At 36.8% G+C, this 24,805-nt stretch overlaps 1 protein-coding gene across 1 annotated transcript in view; it reads left to right on the plus strand.

Annotated features, from left to right (window-relative positions):
• CWC22 (CWC22 spliceosome associated protein homolog) overlaps window positions 1-24,805 on the plus strand; it is a 121,952-nt gene that overhangs the window by 55,818 nt on the left and 41,329 nt on the right. The window contains exons 21-22 of the mRNA XM_029933293.1: window positions 544-664; window positions 9,041-9,193. Of these exons, the coding sequence (XP_029789153.1) occupies window positions 544-664; window positions 9,041-9,193 (274 nt within the window). The remainder of the gene's footprint in view (window positions 1-543; window positions 665-9,040; window positions 9,194-24,805) is intronic.

Raw genomic sequence — 24,805 nt, forward strand, 5'->3', positions numbered from 1 at the left:
CCTATGAAAAAAATATAACAAAGTGCCTTTGGGTGGCTCTTAGTACTTTATAGAATCATCTAAATGAGTGATTTACATTAGGTTAATTTTATTAGTAGTAACTTTAAATGAGTTTCATTTGAAATAAGGTTAATTTTATTACTGATGGTCTATTTTTGTAGATAACAGAACCTCACTATTCCCATAGCACTCTTCGTGGGCCTTGAAATGTGTTGTACAGATGTAACAATTCAATTCACAAAAATTGGTTTCATATTACCAATGAAAAGGACCAATTGCAGCTATTTTGAGAGCTATAATACCTCCTTTAAGCCACACAGATACTTTACCTTAACAACTAATGTATTCTGATCATTTTACAATATGAAATACTGAACAGTCAGAACACTACAAACACCTGCAAGCTTCTTACACAATGTAAAATCTGAAAGTCCCATTATATACAAATACCTGCAGACTCTTCCTTGAAATACAAAATGTGAAAAGTAAATATTGCCACCATTCCTCAAGTTTTGAGAATAATTTTGTTTGTGTTTTTAACAGTATTTTTCTTAAAAAGGTGAAAATGAAACTCTTATGGGTAGATTTCCGAAGAGGGAAAGGAGAGGAGGATAAATTGTATTTGTGGCTCATGAAAGATCCGCATTGCTCACCTAGTCTAGAGGTAAGTAATGGAGAAGTAGTAAGAGACGTGAGAGGCACTGGGGAGGAGCCAAGAGTTGCTGATAAAAAAGAGTCATCTGTACCTACTTCTCAGAAGTCAGAAGTTCAGTTACACATTCCTTTGTAGTCCCAAGTTCAAATCTAAAAATCTCTTATAGATGCTTAATGAGCATTTGATTAACAAATGGGGAAACTAAATATTTTGATTTATTGCTAGGCGGAATAATTTGATGAACTATGGGATTCTTGGGATTTTGTCAAGTTTTAAATGAAAGGTCAACTACTATTAGCTCAGTTGAAGCCCAAACATAACTGTTTTAGAGTAGAGCAAGAGAAAGCAGGAGACAAGAACATATTAGCTTAAAACCCAGGACACCAAAATGAAGGTAAAATTTATGGATAACTGTACATAAAAGGAAAAATGCATAGAAATGGAGGAGGTATAAATAAGTAAAAATCACTTTAGAAGATTGTTGACAACATCAGCTAAGCCTGAATATACCTGCTCCCTATTGGTCAGCAATTCCACTCCTAGTTGTTCAATAATGTAGAGTAGAAAACTACCTGTTAAATGAGGGGAGGTGGGTAAAAGGGTACAACCTTTTTGTTATGAATAAGGTGAAGGTCTAACGTATAACACGGTGACTATTGTTGATAACATTATATTGTATAATTGAAATTTGTAAAAAGTAAAACTTAAATGTTCTCACACAGAGAAAAGTAAGAAGTGAGATGATAGATGTGTTAATTAACTCAGTGGGAGAAAATTCTCAGTGTATATATACATCACATCATCATTTGTGCACTTTAAATATCTTACAATTTTATTTTTCAGTTATACTTTATAAGCTGAAAGAAAAAGAACACTGCATTTTGGATACCTGGTTACACAACCTGTAAGAACATTCAAATTTTTAAAATCTTTTTTCTTCGCAACTGGAATATGTGGACCAAAAGATGTGTGAAAGAATGTTCAGAATAGCATTATTCGTAATGCAAAAAAATTGTAAACAACTAAAATGTCCAACAATAGTAGAATGGATAATAAAGTAATAATTTATTCATGCAATGGAATAGTGTACAGAAATTAAAATAAAACCATAGGTATGTCCAACAACATAGATAAAGCAAAAGAGCATATATATTGGGGTTCCTGGGTGGCTCAGTTGGTTAAGCACCAACTCTTGATCTCAGCTCAGATCTTGATCTCAGGGTCAAGCTCTGTACTGGGCATAGAGCCTACTTTAAAAAAAAAAAGGCACATATATTTTGTTTTTAATATAGTTTATTGTCAAGCTGGTTTCCATATAATACACAGTGCTCATCCCAACAAGTGCCCTCCTCAACGCCCATCACCCATGTTCCCCTCTCCCGCAACCCCCATCAAACCTCAGTTTGTTCTCAATATTTAAGAGTCTCTTATGATTTGCCTCCCTCCCTCTCCATAACTATTTTTCCCCTTCCCCTCCCCTATGGTCTTCTGTTAAGTTTCTCCAGATCCACATATGAGTGAAAATATATGGTATCTGTCTTTCTCGACCTGACGTATTTCACTTAGCATAATACCCTGGAGTTCCATTCACATTGCTACAAATGGCCAGATTCAGTCTTTCTCATTGCCATGTAGTATTCCATTGTATGTATAAACCACATCTTCTGGATCCATTCATCATTTGATGGACATTCAGGCTGTTTCCATGATTTGGCTATTGTTGACAGTGCTGCTATGAACATTGGGGTACATGTGGCCCTATGCATCAGCACCCCTGTATCCCTTGGGTAAATCCCTAGCAGTGCTATTGCTGGGCCATAAGATAGTTCTTTTGTTATTCTTTTAAGGACCCTCCACACTGTTTTCCAGAGCAGCTGCACCAGTTTGCATTTCCATCAAGAGTGTAAGAGGTAAAAGGCACATGTGTTGAACAAAATAAGTCAAACTCAAAGGACCACATGTTGTATGTTCTGGACAGTATGAAGTAGGAAAACAGGCAAAACAATGTAGTGAGAATAGTGGTTACTTTGGGGGAGGAGAGTGAAATATGTTGAGAGAAAGGATAAATGGGACTGTGGAGATGCTGGTTTTGTTCTAATTCCAAACATAGGTGTTAGTTACACACGATCTTTACTTTGTGCAAGTTCATTGTCTTACAAATGCTTATGATTTGTGTACTCTCTTTTCAGTATTAAAAGTAAGTTAAAAGAAAAAAGTTACAGATATGTAAAATCTCCTGTAGTAAACTGCGCTTTTGACCTTCTTTCCAATTCAAATGCAGTTGGAACTATTGCCTGTAAACCATAAACAAACGTGTGTGATGTGGGAGGTTGCATCATGGCCATTTCTCTACTCCCTGTCTTGGTGCCACTTATCACTAAGAGGTATGCTCTGTTACGGCACTGTTGAAACCAAATGAGATACCCAGCACTGAATCTGAGTTTTTAATCTGAATCCCAGTTCAAATTTTAGGCTGCTTACAAAAGGAATCTATTTTTACACCTCTGTGAAAGGTTTGCATGTGGCTATATGGTCAACAGATCATTAGAAGACATGATGCACAGGGAAGCTTGAACAGTCTTAAGCACTGGGACTTGTCCTCTCCTGATACTAGAAATCTTTCCTCTACCAAGTGCAAGAGCCCAGGCTAAGCTTGCTGGATCATAAGTGGCTGTGGCCATGCCCTTAACTGACGTTGAGCCAATTGCCACATATAAAAGTAAGCACCGCCCCCCCTCCAGACCAAACAGGCTGCTGAGCACCAAATAGGAATGGGCCCTGACCTGGCTGGCACAGACCAGGAGGCAACCCTCGGAGCTTTAAGAATTAATAAATGTTTCTTGTTTTAAGTCATTGATTTTAGAGTAGTTTGCTACACAACAAAAACTAACTGATATACAAGGTAATGACCCCTGAACTTTTTGCACAGCAATTAATATAATACCTACCACACAAAACTAGTACATACTTAACAGATAGTCTTATTAATGATGGAGATTTTTTCTTGTTCATCCTTTTCTCCTAAATAGTTTCACAACATAAACTTAATTATTAAATTATTTTAAATATCTGTTACATTATTTTTATTGCTGTTGAGTTTGTTTTGTTCAGCCTCTTTGGAATCTTTAGGAATAACCTTCAGATAGGTTAGTTACAGTTTTACTCCCACAAACCATGCTGATTATCTGTTTAGAAAACAAGAGTCAAAATTGTTCTTCAGCACTTCACGATTTTTTTTTAAAGAAATATATTCCTGTCAGAGAAATACTGTACAAATTTACTGTGGAGGGTTTTGGGAACTACTTTCCTTTAAGCCTTTGGAAGAAAGATTTCTCTCCTCTTTGGATATATCTAAAAATAATATTTTGATCCCTACCAAGCCAATGATTTCAGCTTCTGCCTCAAATGCAACATAAATTGGTATTGGCATGCATCTTTGCCCAATGTTGTAGGGCTGTCAGTACTTTTTATAATGTTCTTAGCTCTAAGAGACTTGTGGTTTTGAGTTAAGAGAATAATTTGAGTTTCAGGAGAATGCTCTGTAATCAATTAATTCATAGGCCATACCCCTGTCTCTTGACCCCTGCCCTTCTGGTGTGTATTGCCAATCAGAGATGCAGGATGAGGGAGACTCTGGTGAATGGTTAACACGACTATGTGGCCAACAATAGGAAGTGTTAAAAGAACTCACGGAAAAGATGAACAATGTATGTGAAAAAATGGGGAATATCATAAAAAATGGGGCATATTTTATATGCAAACTATAAATAAGAGCCACATGGAAGTCCTAGAAGTGAGAATTATGATGACCAAGATAAAAAGTTCATTAATGGGCTTACAAGCCCATTAAAAGGACATACCAGAGGAATGAATGAATGAACTTAAGGATAAGTCACTAGAAATTAACTGAACTGAAATACAAAAAGAAAAACTGAGAAAAAAAAAGTGGAGCCCATATCTGAGATAAGTGGGACAGTAAAAAATGGTCAATAGTACATGTAATTGGAGTTGTAGAAAAGGGCAGAGAGCAATGGGGCCAAAAATCCTAGACTGATAAAAGTCATTAATCCACATATCTGAGAAATTCAGCAAGCCCTGAGGAGGATAAATACAAAATAAACTACAAGAAGGCACATCATAAGCAAACTGCTAGAAGACTCAAAGCTAAAGTCTTGACAGCATCCAGAGAATAAAAAACATGGCATATGGGTGAGCAGCAATAAGAGTGTTGACTAACTCCTCATTAGAGAAAAACGGAGGCTGGAAGAGTATAGAACAATTTCAGGGGCTGAAAGTAAAAACTGCCATTTAATATTGTATATCTAGCAAAAACTGTCTTCAAAATTGAAGATGTAGTGAAGACATCATACATGGAGAAAAGTGGGGAAAATATTCATCTTCATCACATCTGCAATAAAAGGCATTTTAAGACAATTTCTTAAGACTGAAGGAAAAGTATGCCAGATAGAAAAGTTAGCAGATATAAAATTATATGTATGTATATATATATATATATATACAAATTTTATTTTAGAAACTGATTCCTTAAATTTAAAAAACAATATACTGTGTGATTTATAGTATATGTAAAGGTAGGCATATAAGGATAGCTTGAAGGGAGGGAAGAGAGGGAAGTCCAATGCTGTAAAGTGCTTACACTACTGACGAAATAATGGATATTTGGGGAAGGCATACTATGAAACTTAATGGTGCTTATTGTAACCTCCAGATCAACCACTAAGAAACCACAAAGACTCAGCTAAAAAGTCAATAGAGAAGCTAAAATATAATAATAAAAAAGAAATATTTGATTCACCCAAAAGGTGATGAGAAGGGAGGAACAGATAGAAAGAACAAATGGGAAAAATAGAAAGAAGGAAAAAAAACCACACAAACATGATACAATTAAACACAAATATATCAGACTCTTCAAAGAGTATTCCTAGGTAAGAGAGAGACATCTCATAATAATAAAACAGAAGATAATACGTATATACCTAATAACAAAGCTCCTAAATGCTTGAAGTAATTAGTATGAAATAGACAAATCTAGTGGGAGATTTTAGCACCTCAGTAAATGATAGAGTGAGCAGACAAAAAAAAAAAACTAGTAAAGATATAGAAGACTGGAGAAATTCTATTAACTAACTTGCTCTAACTGTTATTTGTAGAACACTATAGGCCAAAATAAGAGCATGCAAATTCTTCTCAATTGCACATGGAAAATTTAGCAAGAGAGACCATACATTGGGCCATAAAACAAGTCTCAATGAATTCCAAAGGTTGGAATCTTTGGAATATGTTTTCTGATCACAACAGTACTAAGTTAGAAATTAATAACATGAAGATGTCTTTAAAAGTCTTCAAATATTAGGAAAATAAACAACATATGTCTTTTTTATTTTTTAGTGTTTATTTTTGAAAGGGATAGAGAGGCAGAGAATGAGAGGAAAGGGGGCAGAGAGAGGAGACAGAATACAAAGCAGGCTCCAGGCTCTGAGCGATCAGCACAGTGCCTGAAATGGGGTTGAACCCATAAACTGTGAGATCATGGAGCAGAAGTTGGGTGCTTAATTGACTGAGCCACCCAGGTACCCCTAAATACATATTTCTAAATAACTCATGGACCAAAGAAGAAATCACAAGAGAAATTAAAAATGTTTAGAATGGAATAAACAATTGAAAAATAGCATTTCAAAATTTGTGGCATGCAGCTAAAAGCTGTGCTTAGAAGTAGGTTTATAATTCAAATATAAATGCCTTTATTAGAATATATATACTCATTATAGTTGAGGGTTATAGTATGAGCTTATTTATTTATTATCTATATTTTTGTGTTTCTTTTTATAAGCTTCAATATGTTAGAAAGATGCAGATGAAATGACCTATGTTTCCAACTTAAGATGCTGAAAAAATTAGAGTAAGTTAAACTCAACATAAGTAAAAGAAATGATCTAATAAGATAGGAGTTGAAATCAGTGAAACAGAAAATTGGCAAAAACAGAAAAATGAACAATATAACAAAAATAATTTCTTTAAAAAATATTAATAAAATTTATAACTATGAAACAGAACTGATCAGTAAAAGAGATAAAGGGAAGCCCGGGAGGTCAGTCCCTTGTCTTCAGGTCGTGATCTTACTGCAGGGCTCCTCACTGGCGCTGGGCATGGAGCCTTCTTAAGATTCTCTCTCCCTCTACCCTTCCCCATCTGTGCTCTTGCATGTGTGTTCTTTCTCTTTCTCTCTTAAAAAAAGATTAAACAAAATTGCCAATATAAGGAATGATAGAGGGGACATCATTACAAATTCTGCAGATGTTAAAAGGCAAAAAGATTTATAAACAAACTTATGCCACTAAGTTAAATAATATGGATGAAATAGACAAATTCAAGGTAGACAGCAATTACAAAAACTAACAGGAGAATATATAGACAGCTTTGACAGGTTTATATCTCTTAAGACCTAAAACCCTTCATATAAAATACAAATATAAAACTTCCCACAGTTTCAGGAAGTACTCATAGAAGAAATAGTGCCTCGTTTGCTGAGGCCAGATTTCCCTGATAATCAAGACCAGACAAGAATATTCAAGAAGAGATAATTACACCACACTATTCACTCACTAAAATGACCAAAATGAAAGTGACCAGCAATAACAGTGTTGTCAAGGAGTGAATCAACCAAATCTCTCATACATTCATGGTGGGAGTGTAAAATGGTACAAACCACTTTGAAGAACACTTTGGCAGTTTGTTTTAAAAAACATATTTATTTACTCTATAATTCAGCAATTCCACACCTAAGTATTAAAAACAAATTCAAACATAGTGTTCACTAATGCCTTGTACAAAAATATTTATAGCAGTTTTATTTGTAATTGCTAAAAATTGGAATCAATCCAGGTGGCCACCAATAAGAAAATGAATAAACAAATCAGGGCATACAATAGAAGAAAAAGCATGAAACAATTTCTAAAACATGTTGTAGGAAAGAAGCCAGACACAGAAGAGTGAAATTATTACATGATTCTTGAAAACTCAAATGCAATCACTGATAATAAAAACCAGGGCAGTGGTTGCATGGGGTTATGGGTTGAAAGGGTACAAGGGCAAGTTCTGAGGTGGTGGCAATGGTCTGTGTCTTTATGGGCGCTGAGCTTACACACAGGTGCACGTATGTATTTGTTAAACTGGACTGAACTCTGTATGTATGTTGAAACTCTATAGGCACATTTCACTGTCTATGATTATACCTCAATACCTCAAAAAAAACAAAAGAATATTTAAGACAACTTAATTTAGGTCACTTAAAATAAAAATTGCAAGCTAAGCTATACTTTTCAAATGGGAAACAGTATTTACCCTTGAGCATATTATAATATAGCTTATTTTTTATGTGAGAAAAACCAAAGCAACTTCCAATGACATTTAAAAAAATTTTAATCTCATTGTTATCTTTATATGATTTTGCAAACTGTAATTTTATAGTTAAGTTGAATTAGGCACTTCAAAAAAAAGTCTTTTTTCTTTTCTCTTTAGGATTTGATTATTCAACTTGTTATTAAAAATGTTTTGAAGCCAAAGCAAATTCTTTGTCTAAAAACCTGCCCGTGTCACTGTGTCTCTTACTAATGTGCCTCATTCTAACCCTTTCTTTCTGTAAACACATTATGTCAAAAATTAAATCAATGTTATCTTTGCCATCGACTGTTTGAAACAAGTTTAAATCTCAGTCTTATTATAATTTTACCTATCTCAGATCTCTAATTAATTTGTCACTAAATATAATTAAGAAACTGAAGTAATTCAGTTTAAGGATCTGCATAAGTTAGAAAGAGTAATTTAAAAGGATCCTTAATTCACTGAAAAACTTGATCTTATGTTTTTTTACTCACCAGAGAAACAACCAAAGGAGCTTTCTCTCTCTGTAGGCAGCATTTAAAAATCATACTTATCTTTAAATAAAAGACAAGGCCCTCGGTAATTGGATCACCTGAGTTTGCTATTTTATGTAAAGACATTTATCATGTTGGGAAACCATATGTTTCTTTTGTAAAAAGTGTGTTTATCCTTATATCTTTAATGTAAATAGAATACAGTTTCAGGAGAAAAACCAAGTCTCAGAAAATATGGAAAAATAAAAATACCCATAGTCTCATGACGCAAATGCAGACACAGGTAACGCCATGCAGTATTTCCTCTCAGGCTACTTTATAAATGTTAAATACCGACAATATAAAAAAGAGTATTTATTATACATTTTGAGACTAAAAATAAAAAGGAACGCCTATATACCCACCACCCATCTTTTTGTTGTTTGGGGGGTTTTTGGTTTGTTTATTTGATTGTTGTTTGTCTCTGCTGCTGCTGCCCACACCCTGGCAGGCCCGGCCATTGCCTCCCCAGGCGGTCACGGCCAGCCGCTGCCACGCCAGCACCTGCACCACTGTCCGCATGGCCAATCTTACAACACAGAATGTATTACCAGTGTTCAAAGCCCTGTATGCAAATGATCCAATGCTTTACTTGATCCCACGGGTAACTACTGTCCTAAATGTGATAATACTTATCACCCCCCCAAGCTTTTGTTCATGGATTAGCCACATATGTGTCCCCCTAATCATTCTGTCACATCCTACATATTTGCCACTTTTTTGACACTTCTTTGCTGCCCCCTAGATCCCTTCTTTACATCTGCCTTCTGAGTCTAATGAATGATGCCTTCAGCTGTGTCTAACGTTCTGTTTAAATTGTCCACTGTTCTTAATTTCCATTACTTGATTTTTTATTGCTGGAAGTGTTATTTGTTTCCTTCAAGTCTATTTTTTCTTTTATTTTAATAACTCTCTGTTCTCATATTTGCAGTTCTTTTATTTATTTATATTAAAATTCATTTCTAATTTGTGCCCAGCTTAAATATATAAAACTTTTGGAGGTCTGATTTTACTGTCTTGTTTCTTACCATCTTATTTTCTTGGGTGTTATTTTCATTTCTTAATGTCAGCTAATATTTTTCACTTGTGCTAATTTTTGAGGCTGAGTTATAAGCATGTTTCCACAGAACAGATTTGCATTTGAATCAGCTAGAAGCCTGGGGAGTCTACCAACTGGGGCCATGTTTGAATTTTGGCTTAAAGTTTTGTGGGCCACTTTAGTGTGAGTTTCTGGTCCTAAAACTTTCATGACATTGAAATTTTCAGGAAAGATATTTTGCCCCCCACCTAACATCAAGTTTGTTTCCTTGATGATTCCTTCCGTGGAATAGGCTTATATTTACTTCTCTCTTCTAACTATGGAGATCTTTGGGGTCCTAGTTTTATGTGGTCTACAATTAGACCCCTATCTTTCAGAGATGCTAGGATTTGCTTCCTAAGCTTTGTGTTTGGACATGTGTTGGTAAATGTGTAAAGACTGGATCTCTTGGAAAAAAATTTCTTGATCTGTACCACTTGCCAGTTTCTGTGTTGTAAATACTCACATGGCCAATTTCAAATCACAAGTTTGAGACATTTAACATGAAGAAGTTGAGAGGAAATATGCAGAGTCAGTGCTCCCGGCCAGGCAGCAGGCAGCTCACACTCCCCTGCTCACAGTCCACGTGGCTCAGAAAACGGAAGCTTGATTCACTAGTTTGCCATATCCCTCAAAGTGAAAGACAGTTGAGTTATTACTTCCCTCCGTGGATTTCCTCTCTGATTTTGTTTAAGGCTCTGTCTATCTCTACCAGCGTGCAATATGTTTTAAAAGAGAGCGTTCTATATGTTTGTTTTATCTATATTTTAGCCCAGAATTTCTTTTTAATGAAAGGGCTCTTGAGGTTACCTAGTCAGCCTGATGGTAAAAAATAGAAGCTCTCTTTGTTTTTCTCTCTTTTGAGAATGCAGCCCATTGTTTGTATTTTATAATTATAAAGATATTACATAGTATAGAAAATTGGAGAAATGTGCAAAAGTATAGAGAAGAATATTAAAGGCCACCGTAAGTTCATAACCAGAGCTAATTACCAATAACATTTTGGTACTTCCCCCCTCCATATTTATATTATGTATATGCATGTGAGTATCTCTGTGTTTTATCTGATTTTCAGCATGTTGTATTTACCATTTTATAGTGTTTTTTAATGTCTTTATAATTTCAAATGAATTTTTCTCATGTCATCAAATATTCCTCTACAGCCTATTTGTATGGCTACCTCACATGAGTGAACCATAATGACTGATAGTTTATATATATTTTAAGTCTTAACCATTACAAATACTGCTGAAATGAACATGGAAGGTGTGTTTCTGGTCAGTTCCCTGGGGCAATGAGCTTTTTCTTTCAGCTGGAAATTGAAATAAGCTGCCTCCGTGGTGTTAGACCATTTTTCTCTTATTTCTGTCTTGCTCAGCTGTATCTTATTTTGCAGCAACTCACTTTTTCCTACTGTTTCTTAAATTCTTTATTATTAATAATCCTTTATAGACCTATATTTTTCCTTTGTCAGCCAAACATATTAACCATTTAAAAAATGGTAGCATGAAGGGATATATAGTTAAATGCAATTTTTTAAAAGGCCAAAGGAAAAACCTAAGTCCTCTTTCCAGTTCTATATTTTGCTCCTGGATATTGATGACTCTATTAACTATTGATATGGCCAATTTGTAAACTATCAAAAGTATTGCTTCCCTGCAAATAAAGATATTGCCAGTCCATTGTGGCCATCTTTGGCAAAGCTGTAGAGACGGCAGAGGAGAAACAGTGAGTAAAGCCAGTATTTGCATTGGAAGTGAGTCATCAGTTTATGAGAAATTACAATGGAGGTCAGTCCTTGCTCACTGAACACTTCTCATCTGTCCTGCTGCCCCGTGACTTGTTTTGATTGAATCTCTTTTGGAGTGAATCATCTATTAGGAAAGGACAAAGCAAGAGAAGGTGACGGAATGATTCCAGGTTGACCCCGGGGAAAGAATATATTTAATATAATACAAACTTGAGGTAGGAAGAATAGGTGATGTTTCCCTAGAGATTTGTGATCAAAAGAGAACATTTGAGATTGTTATTTTTAATGATGCAACAACAATGGACTCTGGAATATCTCTTATGTTAAAGCGAATTCAACTCATAAAGTTCTGTTGTAGAAATAAAATAAAAGTAACTTCACTTCTCCAATAGAAATGGTTGGCAATCTCCAATGAAATCAGAGGCTTTTTAAAAATGAGGCTTTTTCTAGAAGGATTACAGACAATACTTTTGACTGAATTCAATTTCTCTTCTTCAGGTGAGTATCTAGGAAGACTCTTCTACTCTCCTCCTTCTCCTCTGCCCCATGGTAAATATTAATTACTAGTCATACCCCTCATAGTCAGTTCCATGCATTCAGATATATAGCATGTACCAGTGATGCATATTTTTCTATTTGATGAATTCTTATTCACCCTTTACCCAGAAGCAAAAACAATTTTGTTAATATCACTTCCCTAGCCGAGTTGTAATATAACAGTGTGGTAGGTGATAAGACTATAGATTTTTTTAGATGATTTAGATTTGAATCCCAGACTGCCGCTAGTTATCCTTGTGACCTTGGTCAAATTATTTGATATTTCTTCCATTTCTTCATTGTAAAATGAGCATGATAAAGCCTACTTCACAAGAAATAAATGAGGATTAAATGAAGATAATACATGTAAATTACTTAATACACTATTAGGATTATACTAAATGAGGTACATATCTTTTTTTTAAATATTTCTTTATTATTTTGAGAGAGAAAGAGACAGAACATGAGAAGGGGAGGGGCAGAGAGAGAGAGAGAGAGAGAGAGAGAGTTCCAAGCAGGCTGACAGCTCAGAGCCTGATGTGGGGCTCAAACCCACAAACCCACAAACCCTGAGATCATGACCTGAGCAAAAGTTGGATGCTTAACCGACTGAACCACCCAGGCATCTCAAATGTGCTACATATCTTATTAACCATCAACACCTATTGTACATGGTCACACCTAATTCATCTAGTATTTATTGAGTACTTACATATGAGAAAGCAGTTTGGTAAGTTCAAAGAGTACATAGCACGTATTTTTGTATGTATTTATTTATTTTTAATAAAAGTATATATTTAAGGTATACAACATGATGATTTAATGTATATAACATAGTGAAATGTTTACTACAGTTGAACTACTTAACATATGTCCTCATATAGTTACCTTTATTGTGTATGTGAGATGAGAGCACCTGAAATCCATTCTTAGCAAATTTCCATTATTTAATACAGCATTATTAGTTATAGTCATCATGCTGTACATTAGATCTCCAGACTTATTCATCCCACACAACTGCAACGTTGTACCCTTAGACCAGCATTTCCATATTTCCCCTACCCTTTGCCCCTGTAACCATCATTTTACTCTGCTTCTAGGTATTCAATTTTTTGAATATTTTTTTCAGGAGGGGAATATTTTAAATATTTTTTTCAGGAGGGGAAGGGGCAGAGGGAGGGCATGAGCAGGAATCTCAAGCAGGATCCATGCCCAGTGCGGATGGACAGCAGCCTCATTCTAACCACCGTGAGATCATGACCTGAATGGAAATCAAGAGTCAAAGGCTTAACCAACTGAGTCACCCAGGAACCAGTAGATTCTACATATTAGTGAGTGTCTGTCCTATTTCAGTTAGTATGATGTCTTCCAGATTCATTGCAAATGGCGAGATCTCTTCCTTTTTTTAAGGCTGAATGATATTCTATCATATAGATACAGATATGAAATGAGTCATATCTATATATGAAATACATGATGTATGTCATGTAGATATGGATATGTGTGTATGTATATATGACATGTGTATGTATATGTATCACAGTTTCTTAATCCATTCATCTATCAATAGATACCTACTGTTTCCATATCTTGAGGCTGCACTGAACATGGGAGTGCAGATATCACTTTAAGGCATTCATTTCAATTCCTTTAGGTATTTACCCAGAGGGAACACTGAATCATATGGCAATTCTATTTTTAGTTTTTTGAGGAACCACCATACTGTTTTCCTTAATATCTGTCCCCATTTACATTCCCACCAACAGTGAAGAGGACGCTTTTTTCTCCACATCCTTACCAATACTTCATGTCTTTTATATTTTTGACAGTACTATGGCACATATTAGACATAAACCTACCACCACGAAGTTTCAGTCTAGTTGAGGAACAGTTTTACACACTGTACACATGTACGTGACAATATAAATCAGTATATAATATATATATGCTGCTCATGAAAGAAGTTTTGATTTGGAAAAGGGAATGAGATTTGTGTGGGTTAGAGAAGTGGGCACGTCTTTTGAAGAAGATTTAATAATTAAAAGCAGAATGAGTAAGAGCTCAGAATTTGGAGTCAAATAGATGTGATTTGAATTCTGGCTCTCGCACCACTGTGATATAGGACAAATTATTTAATTCTGTATACCTCAGTTTTCCCATCTGCAGCATGTTGAGTCCTTAGACATGGAGTTGTATAGAATGTTAAGTAAGATTATGCATTAGAGTGATTAGTGCAGTTCTTTTTCCAGAGTGGGTGCTTTATAAATGTGGTAGTGGTGGTAGAAATTGCTATAAATGAAGACGGGGATGAGAATGAACATAGAAGCTACACAAAGATCACTTTAAAAATTTTTTTTAGTGTTTATTTCTTTAGAGAGATAGCAGGGGAGGGGCAGAGAGAGTAGGAGACAGAGGATCCGAAGTGGGTTCTGTGCTGACAGCAGACAGACTGATGCGGGGCTCAAACCCTCAAATCATGAGATCATGATCAGATCTCAAGTCAGACACTTAACCAACTGAGCCACCTAGGTGCCCTACAAAGATCAATTTTTAATGTACCCTTATTTTGTTAGTTACGTAGTTGATATGACTTTAAGAGAAGAAGACAGGAGCTTAATAAATACTACTTGAATATTGTGAAGTTCACGCTTTATTTGCTATTCTTTATTGAACTTTTTAATAAAATACCAAGAATTTTTCAGGCTAAGTTATTAAATTTAAGTAAGTTTTCGAGCCAAAACACATCCATGAATCATTTTAATTCCTTGTAGCATATACAAATTTTTAAAACCTTCTATATCATAGTGTTAATTTTAAAATCAACTTATTTCCTAAAGTTCTGTTTCTATTAATAATTTTTCCTTTATTCCATTCCCTTTAGATATAATTTCACTTTATATAATGTCTCTTTCTTTCATAAAATTATATTTATTGTTTTCATAATAACAAACATACAGCTGAATCCAAAACACAAAAGCCATCTACAGTGAAGTTATTAATATACCTTCAAGATAAACATGATTGAATTAGAAGCATTTACATCTCTGATGGATAATCCAGAGGCAAATATGTTGAATAATAAAACCTGCTTTTGTATTCTATTAAATTATTGAAAATCTGAATGGTAAATGTTAGCATATCACAAGGCTTCATGTTGATTATATTCTCTCCACTTTTGTGTATTTCTCTCCTTTGAATAAGTATTACCATCATTTCCATAACATTGATCATACCAAATATCATAAAGAAGTATTTTAAGAGTAATTTTATCATCAGAACCCGGACTGCTTTCTTTTAAAAAATCAGTTGATTCCTATTTTAAAAGTTTGAGTAATTTCAGCAATTACTCTCCAATTCATCTTGTAGTTTGAAAACTGAGAAGTAATCAATTAATCACAAGTTCATAAGTGGTAGTTGAGTAGATGAAAGGAAATTTATCCAGGAGACATAAACCAAGGGGTTGAGATTAAGACACAGCATGGATAAAGGAAAATGAAGAGAAGCCATCACAGACAGGCCTGGAGCTAAGAGCTTTGTATCCTGGAGGGTGAAGGTAACCCTTCAGGATGGTTTGCAGAGGGCAGCATTGCAAGCAGAATGCATGAGATTTCTAGGTGGGCAGAGTCCGCACAGACTACCAAGAAGACAGCAGCCAGACAGGACAGGTGTTGCTCTGACAGGAATTAGCAGTAGAGTGTACTCTTCCCTGTGACAACTCAGTTTTTTCTCAGGTAGCCTCGTCACTAATACTGACTTTCAGGTTCTGACTGTTCTCTGACTTAAGATGGGATATTCACTCCCCTAAAAGAAAATCTTTGATTTTGGGGTAGGTGGAGGGGTCAGAAGGAGTCTTTTACATTTAAAGAGACTAGATTTCTATGGACTAGGTGCAGATGAATTTCTTCAGCTTGTTATTATCCTTCAGGAATTCTCTTTCTCACAGGCCCTATCCAGTGATAGCTATGTCCTTGAGTTTGGCATTGACAATTTTTTTCTAAAATCCTGGCTCTAAGACACTCTTTGGTAATCCATTAGACACACAAGGAGAAACATTACTCTTTCAGGTCACTGGGACTACATTTATTGAATTTCTGTTTTAAGGTATTAAATGCTTAGTCAGTCAACCTTTATTGAGCACACATGGAGTACCCAGCACTCTATTAGATGCTGTAGGCAGGCATAAAAGATACAATAGATGAGGTTCATTCCACATTCTAATTTTGACATAGGAAAAATAAAGACAGAAGAGCCCTTGAAATAACACATAAACATGCAAAAGTTAACATAGCACATTTTGGGTGTGTACTAATCTATCACTGATAATACTTATCAGTCATTTAACAAATATTTATTGTGTACATATAATGTGTAATATCTTAGGCTAGTGCTATGATGTTATAAACTGAATATAGCACATCCTGCCCTTAAATTACTCATGATCTAGAAATAACTATGACAGATAGACAAGTGATTATAATATGTGCAATGTGCCAAGTAACTGGTACAAATCTGAGATTGTTATAACTAAGGAAAGCTGTTAGACTAGGTGATATTTATGTTGTGCTTTAAAAGATAAGGAAACCGTAATGTGAGAACATATTCAGAAATATTCCACACAGAAGAAAAACTTATAACAGTACAAAGCATAGCCTATTAGTTACCTAATGCTGTGTAACAAATTGTCCCTAAACTTACTTAAAACTACAATAATAATTTGTTCTCTTTCATGGCGTCTGTGGGTGAGGAATTTGGGATTGCCTGGCTGGCTGGTTCTGGCTTGAGATCTATTAGGAGGTCATAGTCACATGCTGGCCAGGACTGCACTCATCTGAAGTCTAGTCTAGGGCTAGAGCATTGGTTTCCAAAGGGGCCATCTAATACAACTGGTAAGTTGATACTAGCTATGGCCAGGGGTCTCAATTTCTCATCAAGGGGGCTCTTCATGGGCTGTGTTAGCATCCTCATAACGTGTGGCTGGCTGATGAGTAATTCAAGAGACCAGAGTAGAAGCTATGACACCTTTTAAGTCCTCAGAAGTCATTTCTGCTATATTAAGGTCACACATGCTAGCACTGATTTAATATGGGAAGGGGCTTTATAAGAGGATAAAGATCATGGGGCGTGTGGGTGGCTCAGTCACTTCAGCATCCAACTTCGGCTCAGGTTATGATCTTATGGTTTCTGAGTTGAAATCAAGCCTCACATCAATCTCTGTGCTGACAGCTCAGAGCCCAAAGCCTGCTTTGGATTCTGTGTCTCCCTTGCTCTTTGCCCTGTCCCAGCTCACATTCTCCTTCTCTCCTTAAAAAATACATAAACATTAAAAATTTTTATTTTTATTTAAAAAAATTTTTTTAATGTTCTTTATTTATTTTTGAAAGACAGAGACAGTGCGAGCAGGGGAGGGTCAGAGAGAGAGGGAGACACAGAATCCGAAGCAGGATCCAGGCTCTGAGCTAGCTGTCAGCACAGAGCCCGATGCAGGGCTTGAACCCACAAACTGTGAGATCATGACCTGAACCAAAGCCCGACTTGACCAACCGAGTCACCCAGGTGTCCCCAAAATTTTTAAATAAAATAGAATAAAGATCAGGAGGTGAGGACTATTGGAGGTCATCTCATAGCTTGGATATACCATCCAAAGTGAGGGTGATTAAAAAATTATATATGACATAGTTGGTTTGGAAAACATCTGCAGACCTCTGTCAGGGGCTTCTCTGTCTACCCTCCCAACCAGAATGTGAACAACTTGAAGTAAAAATGGTGTCCTTTATCTTTGTTGTTTTCTCAGTGCCCAGAACATCAGTTGGTAAATAATAGATACTTTATACATGTTTCCTGAAGAAGTTAATTAATAAATATATGAATGAATATGACCCAAGAGATAAAAATATTGAAACCACACAGTGAAGTCTTGATTCTGGAGAATATGAGAAGCTACATAAATGGGCCAAGGCTTGCAGGGAATCTAGAAAAGAAGATAAGGTGGATAGTAAGAATTGTAGGTGTTTCCAGGGTTATCCAAGGCTTAATCTGGCAGACATGATTATTTCAGTTGCTAAAAACGTCTATTATGAGATCTAGGGGGACTTGGGTGAAATAGCTCTAACAAGAACCAGGGAGTTTATCAAGACAGATCTCTGAATCGCATGTCTGAATTGACCATCAAACAAGCTTGGCCTCTAAATGTTGTCACAAGGGTCACTGCACAGAGATGTTTACTGTAACAGATTGCTATGCTTAACCTAAAAAGTCTTTTAGTGGAAATGGCAAAGAATTTGGAGTCAGTTATTTGTTGTATTATTTATTCTTTGCAACCACAATAGACCATGACCAACCCAGTTGTACTGAAGTCTTAAGGAAACCCTGTGGCTCAACAAGTAGCAAAGGGGAACACAGGCCTTACTATGGCTGCAATGCATCAAGAAATCCTAAGTCTAGACCTGGACATTAGGCCTGAGTGATCTAGGCTGCTAGACCCCAGCCACCCACACCCAATCCATCCCCATTTATAAGTATAAACATAAGGCAGTGAGCATACCTATGGGATCTTCTGACCTGGTGGATTCCTCTCTTTGCATGGTTGCCAGGACTCCAAATTTGAGGAATGCATCCTGAAGTACAAAGGGGCCCTGGGAGCCACATCAACTTATACGATTGCGTGCCCTTCATCTTCCACAGCCTGGTGGCTGGTTCCAAACTGAAACAAGGAGAAGGTAGCCCTCCCAGGACCTGAGTCAGCACTTGCCCAGCCCTCAAACCTGGACCAGCCTATGCCTGTTCTTGCTCTACCCCTGAGGATATAACTAACTAAATTAAACCCCATCTATGTACAAAAGAGAACTGTAAAGCTCCCCAAAACAAAGAAGGCAATGTATCATCCTTCCCCTCCCCCTTTTAATCTATTAGAAGAAAATGGTAAGAGTTGTTCTTGATAACTCCATTAAAACAGGAGAGGTGAAACACTTTCCTTCTGCACATAAGATGCTATTGGGAAGCTGACAGCGATGGCATGTGACAGGTGACACACGCTTCCCACTCATGTTTCCATCATGAGGTGTGCTAAGGTGTGCATCCTCTCCCAGATGCACCATAACTGATAAAGGCAAGGCCCAAGTGAACATGACTGCAACTGTTAGGCTGGAAAGAAATGAGTCCAGGTTAGAGTAAATATGCACAATAGCTAAAATGAAGACTCTAAAGTTTCTTTCATTGCTAACACAATTGATGAAATCCTTTCATACAAAAAGGCTGACATTTGCTTTTGACAGTACTGTTATCACTTTTTAAAAGAAGAAAGTCCAAACACAGTGCCAGGAGTGCACATATTGTAAGAAGAGTGCGTACCCAAACCTGGGGACAAGGTCAGACCCAGCTTCCTCTGAAACTGAAGTGAACAGAATCAGCATCTATTCATGTACGCCCCCATCCAGCACCCACGCACCCTTGCTCAACTCTTCCCTGCAACCCACTCTGTGCTGGAAATAGATCGATAGACTGTGCTGTCAGACTTATGCAAGGCTTCCAGGCTCTCAGACCTCTCTCAGCCTGATGTTCAGAGTGAGAGTCTACCCACGAGGTTAAGAGTTGAGATTTCGCAGGGTTTCTCTGTATGGGAAGAAAATCTACGGAGTTGAGATGGTAACAAAACAAAGCAGACTTGAGACTGTAACAGTCTTTGGGCTCTCCATTTCCTGAGTCACCTATCTGGTGACTTTCCCTTCTCCCTCCCCAACAAGCTCAGTTTTGCCCTCTAGCTGGGACCAGTTTTGATCTATACAGAGTGCTGGGAAGGAATTCTGATTCAGTATGATGTCCTTTGACTCTGGTGAACCAGCCTTGCAATGACTGTGTTCCTGCCACAGCCCTAGGCACGAGTCCCTACCCTGAGTCCCCCAGAGTATCGTCCCTGTCATTGCCAAGGTGGTCTCCTCCACAATTTGCCTGACCTGCCTTTGCTTTGGACCTTGGGCACTGTTAAATCCCTGCTTCTCAATTCTGTTGGCCAATCAGCATTGCCCAAAAAGGGTTTGTGTGTGTATGTGTGTGTGTGTGTTTCTCCTAGTTTTATTAAGAAATAATTGGTATACATCACTGTGTAAGTTTAAGATATGTGGCATGATGGGTTGATTTATATATGTTGTGAAATAATTACCACAATAGGTGTACTTAACATCCATGTTTTGTTTTTTTATTTGTATCAAAATATACATAACATAAAATGTAACATTTTGACCACTTTCAAGTATACAATTCAGTGGCATTAAATACATGAATGTATAATCATTACCACCACCTATCTCCAGAACTTTTTCATGTTCTAAAACTAAAATTTTATATCCATTAAAAGCTAACTCTTCCTTCTCTCTCTTCCTTAATCCTTGGAAACCACCATTTCACCGTTTCTACAAATGGGATTATGGCAGGTTCCTCACATAAGTGGAATCATACAATATCTGTACTTTTATGTCTGATATTATTTTACTTAGCATTATGTCTTCAGGGTTTATCCATGCTGTGGCATGTGTCAGAAAGTCCTTCCTCTTTGAAGCTGAATAGTATTTTATTCTATGTATATACCATATTTTGTTTATCTACTCATCCATTGATGGGCATTAAGGTTGTTTCCACTTTGGGGCTATTGTAAATAATGCCTCTATGAGCATGGGTACAAATATCTGTTTGAGTTCTTGCTTTCAATTCTTTTGGGTATAAACTCAGAAGCGGGATCGCTGGATCATATGGTAATTCTGTGTTGTTTTATTGCTTTAAGAAGGGGCATACTGCTTTGCACCAGCAATTTACAAGGGTTCCAGTTTTCCCACATCCTTGTTCTTTGCTGGTTTTTGATCATAGCTATGCCAGTGGGTAGGACGTGGTGCCTAGGGAGTTTAAAAGATTATCAGTGCCCGTGGCTTAGTCTCGGAGACTTTGATTTAATTATTTGGAGGTGAGGCCTTGTCAACAATATTTTTTAAATATCCCAGGTGATATTGATGTGTAGCCAGTGTTGGTAAACGCTAATAGATTCCTGGCTTATGCTGGCTGACTATCCTGTATTTCTAGGCTGCCTTCCTGATACCACATGAAGAGACAAAAGCCTAGAAGGACTTGCTAAGTTCACACAGCAGTAACTAACAAGTTCTCTCTGACTCCAACTTGTATGCTGTCCACTGTCCCCAAATATGCTCTTACGGGCTCTTTCCATAGAGTTCCAATGCTGTCTTCCAGCACAGAGCACACTTACGCCATGGATCTGGATTGTGACGTGTGTTACCTTCCTAGGGCTGCTACAACAAATCACCATATACTGGATGGCTTCAAACAACAGAAATTTAGTCTTTCACATTTCCAGAGTTTAGATGTCTGAAATCAAGGCATTTGCAGGGTTGTTCCCTACTGGCGACTCTGAGAATCCCTTCCATGTCTCTACCTTTGCTTCTGATGGCAGATGGCAACCTTTGGCGTTCCTTAGCTTGTAGATGTATCAGTCCTATCTCTGCCTCCATCTTCACTTGGCCTTTCCCCCTGTGTCTTTCTGTTTCCTCATCATCTGTTTCTTATAAGGACACTGGTCATTCAATTTACAGCTTACCCTGAATCTAAGCTGATGGCATCTCAAGATCCTTAAATTTATTATATCTGCAAAGAAATTTTTTTCCAAATAAGGTCACATTCACAAGTACCTAAGGTTAGGACGTGGACATTCTTGGCAAAAGACACTACAACCCACTACAGGGAGTTTTCTGTTGGTCTTCCAAATAGTTATAAGTTCCATTATGAGTCAAGAGTTCAGCATTTACCAAAGCTTGATCTGTTAGAAGCAAGGCTGCAAGTGGACTTGCACTGGAATCAGAATACTAACCTGGCTGCATAAATCTTTGCCTCATGACAGAGAGGCTGTCTGACTTCTAGTCCTTTTCTAAGGGGCTCTGAAGCTGAGTCTAGTCCCAAAGACAGTTTGAGACTCTCTTGGAGCCAATGAGGTAGTGCCAAGACCCTAACTCAAGATACCACAGAAATACCCAGACTAAAGCACGCACCCTACTTTTTCTCCCATCTTAAATGGATCTGCTAGAGTACAGGATGTTGAGGCTGCTCTAAGATGGAAGTATCTGGGGCAAAACACTCCCATCATTGGAAGAAACCCCACTGAGAACATTTAATGCCTCTCTGGTTGAACACCAAGCTGACTGACCATGCGTCCACTTCTGCAATGTCCTCTCTTCCTGTCTCCTTGTTCAAACTTGTCCCGTGTAGCCTTTGGTTTCCACTCAGCCTCTCAGTGGTTTCAAGGCTTCTTGGAAAGGAAACAACAATAAAAACAACAACAACAAAATAAACCTTCTCATGGAAAGGCTAGGACTGCCTGTCCTGTGGTGAGATGGGAGGCTCCTACCATGCTATCTCTCTCTTCAGCTAATTTTACTGTCCTGTTTGGATGAGAAAGGCCCATCCCTAATGGGCAGTCTCTCCAGACACTGTATAATCTGTGGACAGTTTAGGGGAAAGGAAATTGCATCTCATCTCATAAATAACTCCACTGTGTGCCAGAATCAGGCCAGCCCCACTTTTCCAACTGTGCAGGCATCTGGGATGTTGGGTGTAAAATCCTGAACAAAATTATTCTCAGTTTTAGAATGTTTGATAAGTTATCTAATGTAAGAGCATTTTTTCCCCTCAGCTTTGCAGAGAATTGCACATGTGGTATTCACTCTCATTTTAAAAGAAATATTTGGAATGATTTTATTACAAACTATGACTCCTTTAGGAGTGAACACATCTGAGAAAGCCAAATCTCCACTTTCAGGGGATTTGGCCATTTGTAAAACCATCAGAGAATCTATAGGCAGAGGTTTTGAAAAGTGAGAGAGGCAATTCATCAACTCTTCATGCATAGTCTCCTGACTGCCAAGTAGGTTTCACCTACTGAAACTTCAGCACATTTTTATTGTATAAATATTATATGTGTTTAATGCTAACATGCAATCAATTTACCTATTATGGTGAAAACTTAGTACTATAATTTTTTCTCAGGAAAAATTTTGCCTTAGCATATCCATTGGTAATCTAATTCGTTGGTCTGTATCTGAAGGATTTTGTTAATTTACCACTTTTTACATGGAAATACCGAGCTGACTATTTTTATATTTTAATTTCTCCTGATACTATGCTTAGTTAATTATATGGAAATGCTGCAAGTTTAAAGACAGGATCATATTAATCTTCACCTCCAAAAGCTTAGAGGAGTATTTGGTTCATAGCAAGCATCCCATAACTGTTTATTGAAATGCATATATATATATATATATATATATGAAGTGAGCACATACTTTATATACTACACAGAAGTTTAATCTCCTCCAACATGTCATTTTATCCATGTTTAATAGTCCTACACATGTTCTATAACAAGCCCTCTCAAATATTAGCGTATACAAAAATTGGTATATACAACATAATATATAAAAGTTGTAGTGTAAAAGTGGCCAACTTATTTTTGTTATATATTCTATCTCATTAATAAATAAATGCAAGCCAAAACTTTAAGATAAACATCTATCAGTTTGACACAAATGTAAAAGTTTGATAACATTTTGATCATTTTGAGTTGATGGGAGCAATGGTGCATAGCATTGCTGAGAAGTGAATAGGTATATGAGTTCAGGAATGAAAATGTTCCTTTAACTTAAGAAAGCCATCTCAATATTAGGAATCTAGCCTACAGAAAGAATTGCACAAGTCTGTAAACACACACATATAGAGGACTTTGTGAAAACAAATAATATGAAACAAGATCAATACCATCTCTTGAGGCAGTAATAAAGAAACTGGTTCATACAATAGAATGTAACACAACCTTTATACAAAACAAGGTCTACCTATTTGGCCCAGAAAAATGACCGGAATATATTGTTACATGCATTATGGGCTACATATATGTGTGTGTGTGTGTGTGTACATATATATGTATACATATATATATATGAGAAAGAGAAAGAATAATTCTGTTTTTTATTAGGAAAAAAGTGAGTATGTATGTGTAAGTGTGTGTGTGTATATAGGTATAAATAAGAAAAGTGGTGGAAGATTGGCCTAGTACAAATCCTTTTGACCTTTGTTTTATTAGAGACACTGTATTTCCCACCTTTCAATTTTAGTGTTAGGGAAATAGAAATAACTCGGAGCACATAGCTAATTAGATACAGTGATTATTAGTAAATCATATATTTTCTTATACTTTTACTATGTTTTTAGTCACTTAATCTTTAAATCATCTTTAGAATCACCGACAAGATTCAGGGTCTGGAAGTTAAATCATTAAGAAAGGGAAGAAGAGTGAACGTTTTAGGAGAAGCTGTACAGATTACGAAGAATGACAGAGAAAACTAGGGCTGAGATGGAGAGGCTAATAAAATACAGTTCAAAGACACATTCACTCATTTGGTCAGTCATCAATTTTTAAATTCAGTATCTAGTGTTCTTAGTACTGTTCTCCTTGGGCATAGTGATGACCAGAGCTGGCAGAGTCTAGCTGCCAAGAGCTGTGGAAGAGATAGGCTCCTTTCATTCACCACTTCCTTCTGAGCACCTCCTACCCTTGACCTTGTGCGTGCTCTTGAGAATGGCTCAGGCAAGGCTGCTGCTCCTGGGAAAGTTGGTGGGAATATCTGATGCACCCGAATAAATGTGGCACTTCAGGTAGAGATAAGAGTTATGAAGAAAATAAACAGGAATAATGACAGGAGTGACTGTGGTTAACTGGATTTATGTGGCTACTTTTGACAGAATGATCAGAGAGGAAATCCCAGGAAGGGATGTTTGCCCTGAGATCTGAACATTGAAAAGGT

Source organism: Suricata suricatta, chromosome 3 (assembly GCF_006229205.1).
Source record: "Suricata suricatta isolate VVHF042 chromosome 3, meerkat_22Aug2017_6uvM2_HiC, whole genome shotgun sequence".
NCBI lineage: Eukaryota > Metazoa > Chordata > Mammalia > Carnivora > Herpestidae > Suricata > Suricata suricatta.